At 39.2% G+C, this 6236-nt stretch overlaps 1 protein-coding gene across 1 annotated transcript in view; it reads right to left on the bottom strand.

The window, feature by feature from the left end:
• The window catches only part of LOC105993251 (serine/threonine-protein phosphatase with EF-hands 1-like), a 31817-nt gene extending 25879 nt beyond the window's left edge, over nucleotides 1–5938 (bottom strand). The window contains exons 1-3 of the mRNA XM_013026455.1: nucleotides 5926–5938; nucleotides 3401–3528; nucleotides 1062–1122 (exon numbers count right to left, since the gene is read on the bottom strand). Coding sequence (XP_012881909.1) covers nucleotides 1062–1122; nucleotides 3401–3528; nucleotides 5926–5938 — 202 coding nt within the window. The remainder of the gene's footprint in view (nucleotides 1–1061; nucleotides 1123–3400; nucleotides 3529–5925) is intronic.
• Between the last annotated feature and the right edge of the window lie 298 nt (nucleotides 5939–6236).

Below are 6236 nucleotides of genomic sequence, written 5' to 3'. Positions count from 1 at the left end.
ACATAGTCATGCTGGTAGCTTTAGTGTGGTCTTGTTTGTGAACATTTGGGTAAATGCCCAAAAGTGGGATTGCTGGGTCATAGGGGAGCTCTATGAGTCTTTTGAGGAACCTCCATACTGCTTTCCAAAGTGGTTGAGGAAGATCTTAATTTGCAGGAAAATGCATGCATTGTGAAGAGTTGTAATTTTAAAACTATTTGTACTACACCTATATTGCCAAGTCTCTGGTTCACAGTGGCCAGGTAGATGATAGAAAAAGAGTGAGATTATAGTGGTTTAGTCATTTTTGCTGCTATAACAGAATATTATATATGGATAATTTGTAATGTACATAAATGTATTCAGCTATGGGATCAGGAGGCTGGAAAGTCCAACACCAAGGGAGCAATGACTAGTAAAGGCCTTTTCTTGCCATGTCATAAGTCAGAACATGCACATACAAAAAAGAGATGACAGGTCATTTCATAAGGACATCACTGTCTAGGCAACAAATTCACTCTCACGATAATGGTATTAATCCATTCATGAGGACAGGGTCTCATGCCTTGATTATCTTCTAAAGGTCCAACTTTTCAATACTGTTGCAACACATGAATTCTTGGAAGTAGGAATATATTCAAACCAAAGAAGACACACAGACACACAAGAGAAGAAAACAGAAGTATGTCGGTGTCAGTTACATTTAATCTGCCATTTTTAATCTGACCCACCATATGAAATATTCAAAATATTGTGATTTCTCAGCACAAGAGTTTTTGAGTAAAAATTAGATCATACTTCCTAAACTACTGTTCTGTATCCAAAGATTGTGATTCAAGAGAGATATTCAGCTAATGGATGCTGAATGAAATCTGTTCTTTTTTTTGAAAAGTAAAAAATAATAAACCAACTTAGCAGACACCATACAAAAAATCCAGTCAAGGTGATTTCACCAGTTGTGGGGTATCACATAGAGAGATAGGAGAAAGCTGAGAAATGAAAATGATAGCCTTCTACAGGAACTGCATTTCTTAATAATTCAGTATCTAATGACTAGTTCAAAAATTAAACTTTTTGCTTACCTCTATTTTCTTTATATATAGGTGTATAATTTTCCAACATGAAGGAAAAGATACTCGATAACTGGATAAAATAAAAATGTATAAATCAATTAATGAAGCCCAAACATCTACTGTGAAAAATGCTGCCAGTTCCGTGCCAGTTTTCTACTCTGAGGCATTCACCTACCCGCTGCTACAGGGGCACAGGTGCCACACTTATCCCTGCCCTTGTAGATGGGCAGCACCATACTAAGCAGCATGGGATATTACACGTCCATCTCTGCTGGCAGGATGGCCATAGACAACAAGTGACAGAGGCAAAAGCACAGCAGCCCCTTCCCCCACCTTCTGCCTACGCATGAGACAATCTGTAATTCATTTCACACTTGAGGTCTCCTGATGAAATCGGGCTGAGTCACACTTCTCTGAAAGCTTCCCCTGCCATCCTAGCTTGCTTTCCTTCCTCACTCCCTTAAAGGTTTCTCCTGAGAACATTCTTTCAGTCTCAGTAAGTTGCTTATATCAGAATCTGTCTCACTCTGCCTCCAGGAGGTCTAACCTAAGATAAACTTTTTGCTTACCTGTATTTTCTTTATATATATCTATCTATCTATATCTATCTGTAGGTAGATAGATAGATAAATAGATAGATAAATCTATTTATACAAATCTATATCTATCATATCTATCTATCTATCTATCTATCTATCTATCTATCTATCTATCTATCTATCTATATCCAAGTGGGACTGCTAGATTAGTTGTGACTCTTTTCTCTTCAATGGTAAGATTAAGTAGTGTTTAAAAAGACAGCCAACTGCCGGGCACTGATGGCTCACGCCTGTAATCCTAGCTACTCAGGAGGCTGAGATCTGAGGATCACGGTTCAAAGCCAGCCCAGGCAGGAAAGTCTGTGAGACTCTTATCTCCAGTAAACCACCAGAAAACCGGAAATGGCACTATGACTCAAATGGTAGAGCGCTCACCTTGAGCTGAAGAGGGACAGCATCTAGGCCCAGAGTTCAAGCCCCATGACTGACAAAAAAATTAAAAATAAAAGACAGCCAACATTGTGCGCTCTTAATCAGGAAAAAAAAAAAAGGATTCTTTGACTAAGTCCCAGTGTATCTTTTTAAGAGCAGACAAGAAGCCCACTCATTTATCTTGTTTTCAAACACCAACTATTTTTTAAAGATTAGAATCTGTTACTAAAAGTGACAAGTCCCTCTTGACATCCATATTTACCCATCAATACTACTCCCAGAACTAACCATAGCAAACAAATTTGCTGGATACCTCTTTCCAGATTCTCCCTGTGCGTTTAATTTTCTTTCACATATGTGGGATAAACTCTACATGTGATTCTACAAGTTAATTTTTTTCATTAACAACTATACTGGTCCTCTGTCTGAGATCTTCTCTACTGCTAAAAAGTGCCCTTTTATTAGCGAGTATTAAAGAGGGATTTCTGAAATCATATTGCAGGCTTTAAAAAGGTATTCCTCCCTCACACATATTTTTTTCTTATAGAACTTAGGTAAATTTACTCACAGGAAATTCTCTCATTTTTTTTAATCTTAAAGCATCCTTTCTTTCCATAAAGTAACAACTTTAGTTCCCACTAGGGCACATACCCCAAAATAGGATAAGGCTATCTCTATTACTTAGCTAGATACTATGAAGTCCTCTGGAAAAAAAATCAACTTCTAAACTGGAAACCACCTTCTTCCCAAATGATAGTCCCCAGTATTAAGAAAATGTGGCTCCTTGGGGCTGGGAAGGTGGCTCAGTGGTAGAGCGCTTGCCTTGCATGCCTGAGGCCCTGGGTTCGATTCCTCAGCACCACATAAGCAAAAAGAAAAAGGCGAGGAGTGGCGCTGTGGCTCAAGTGGTAGAGCGCTAGCCTTGAGCTGAAGAGCTGAGGGACAGTGCCCAAGCCCAGAGTTCAGGCCCCACGACCGGACCCAAAAAAAAAATGTGGCTCCTTAAAACACTAGTTCGAAGACAGTGTTGCTACCTCCTTCTTTTTTCGGGGGGGGGGGTCGGTCATGGGGCTTGAACTCTGGGCCTGGGCACTGTCCCTCAGCTCTTCAGTTCAAGGTGAGCACTACTTCTGGTTTTCTAGTGGTTTTTTGGAGATAAGAGTCTCAACAGACTTTCCTGCTGGGGCTAGCCTTGAACATCGATCCTCAGACTCAGCCTCCGGTGCCTGGCTGATGCTACCTTCTATATTAAAGACTCTAACCAAAATTCCTCAGCTTAAAATGGACCCAAACTTCCATTCTTTCAACAAGAGGAGGCAAAGAGAAGCACTTTAATAGTAGGGAGCAGAGAGAAAGAGACAGCCTTGCAAAACAGACCTGCATTTGCCGTTGTTCATCAGCATATTCAAGGGACTGGAATATGGCAAGGGCACAATACTCTCTGGCCTTCAATCGAGCTCTGTAACCTCGATACCTCTTCTGGATGACCAATGCAGCTTTCACCACTGCAGACCCACAGGATATGAAAGTCAGAAAAAATATAGTTTATATGCACACAAATACAAGCTTCAGTAAAAAATGAAATCATTACAAGATTCCTAAATCATAACTACACAAAACACTATAAACAATGAGTGTGATCATACATCTCTCCAAGTTATTTACCTTGCATAAACTCACCTCTCTCAATCCAAAATCTGGGCCAGTTACTTTATCCCCTAATCCTATCATATGTTTCCTCCCTTAGCCACTATTTACTGAATGCCTACTATGTGCCTGGCACTAGCTGGACACTTCATATGTATTATCCTTTCTACTCCCCCCATACACAGGAGGAGAGGGGTGCTCACTCCCCCACTTCCATCTTTGCCTGGCTTATGTTCAACTCCTTGCAGGAATCCCTACCCCAATTTCAAAAGGAAGTCAGTGCTTAGTTTGGTAAGCAAGTAACACAATCAATGTTCTCTGTTCACTGGACTTATTTTATTAGTAGTTGTGAGTGCTACATTTTTGAAAGTAGACAGCCATGCTTAGGTATCTGCTTTTCTGTTTTTGGTCAGTACAGTACTCGGGTTTGAACACAGGTCCTAATTTGAGTGGGTTTGAACCCATACTGACTAAGCAAAATTCTACTTCTGAGCCTTAATTTTAGCCCTTTTTATACTAGTTAGTTTGGAATGAATGAATAAACATAATATGACATTCCCACAATGGGGTTATTTAACAATATAAAGGAATGAAATACAGTTACATATAACAACATAGATGGAAGCCATAAAAAATACAAATTTAGATAGAATGCAGCCAGGAACTGAGAGAAGAAGGAAATAAAGAAGGTCTCAGAGAAGCAGCACCCAGGCCCAAAGTTCAATCCCCTTGACCCACCAAAAAAAATAATAAATTCAGAAACTGTATAATCTGAGTGTGCCCTTCTAAAGCAAGCTCTCTAGGTATTGCTAAAGCTCCTCCAAATTAGTTTCCCATCATGCATTCTAGGCCTACTCTACTGACCTAGGGGTTTTCATCAAAATTTCTCTCTGTAGTATACTGTCTCAAGACTTTTGGGGGTGTTTTTCTTATCTGGGGAACCTCAAAAGTAGTCTGACCAAATCTATTTACATCTTTTAGTATAAAAGTCAGAGCACAACTTTCTGTACAGTCTTCCAGATATATCTATTTTTTCTTTTTTTGGGGGGTGGGGGTCATGGGGCCTGAACTCTGGGCCTGGGCGCTGTCCTTCAGCTCTTCAGCTCAAGGCTAGCGCTCTACCACTTGAGCCACAGCGCCACTTCCGGCTTTGTTTTTTTCTGCTTATGTGGTGCTGAGGAATCGAACCCAGGGCCTCATGCATGCAAGGCAAGCACTCTACCACTGACCACCTTCTCCGCTCCTATATCTATTTTTTCATTACTACCATACTCAAAGTTGCAAGGATTCAACTCTACTAAAGAAAGAAAACAAAATGAGCAAAAATAAGGCTGGGGCATAACTTAGTGGTAAAGCATGTGCTTAGCATATCTTATACCCTAGTACTAAATATAGATGTTTATATGCATTGCCTGTATTGTACACACAGCATGAGCATATTTTTAAAACAATAACTTTAATAACAGTTTTCTGACCACGACCTGGCCCAATTACATATTAAATTAATTAACCCTCTTATCCTTTGGATTATTTTAATTTTGGTAATTTTAATGTTTACCATGTCCTTTTTCTCTATATCATAATATCAAAAATGTTTATAAAATCAAGTCTAAAGGCAAAAGAAGCCTTATGGCATTCTACTTTAGATCATTCAGGGTCACTACAAATCTACTACCCATATACTACATATACACTCTCTGAGCATATTTGTTCAGGAGAAGAGAACAAGAAGAAAAGGAAGAAGGGAGGAAAGAAAGATATTATTTTGGAATGATATTTAATAGAAGAATCAGGCATTTAAAGCTGCTGAAGAAGCCATTAAAAGTATCTAGTATTTACACAATATGAGAGGAAGTTAACAAACTTGCCTAATGCCACACAGACCTGCGGTTGTCAAACTTTATTATCTATTACAATCATTCCTCTGGGTTTTATCCCTTCCACCTTGGCTCAATGGGGAAAGGGACTCCTAAAATTTCATATTTCTGGTTAGTGAGTCTTCAGGTCTGATCTGTAAACTCAGCACACAATGTATCCTATACTAAGTCCTTCTTCAAAGAGCTTTACTTAGTCATCTTTGGAAGCTTCCAGAGGAAAATTATAGAATGATGTATTAATAAGTTACCTTGACAACCCCACAATGTAGGATGTAGACATGATAGCAGCTGCCAATGGAATGTGAGCAACACAATCTAGATGAGAGACCTCTCATCAGGCAGATTCTACGTTCACTTTTTTTCTTGCCCACCACTGACCCTTGTCAACCATTTTTGTGTTCATAAGCAGGGAAAATAATGAACAGTTTGTTTCTTAGGAGAAAGTCAAAACTACTAGCTAAAGCATAGCTGGAGAAAGATCCATAGCTTTCTTCTCAAAAATCTACCTACTACTGCCTCAGATGGCTAAGAGTTCACAGGCAAGCCTTTGGGGACATTTTTAAAGCATTTTGTTTTAGGAAATTTACTCTCACTTTGGTTTCATTCATGTATTCAACAAACAGTTGTGCATCTATTTTGTACTCAGTATTGTTCCAAACGCTTCAACAAGACAAACTGACAACAACTAG

The sequence above is a fragment of the Dipodomys ordii genome, unplaced genomic scaffold (genome assembly GCF_000151885.1).
Source record: "Dipodomys ordii isolate 6190 unplaced genomic scaffold, Dord_2.0 Scaffold94, whole genome shotgun sequence".
Lineage (NCBI taxonomy): Eukaryota > Metazoa > Chordata > Mammalia > Rodentia > Heteromyidae > Dipodomys > Dipodomys ordii.
The sequence above is the reverse complement of the archived record's forward strand: the minus strand, read 5'-3'. Positions and strand labels throughout refer to the sequence as shown.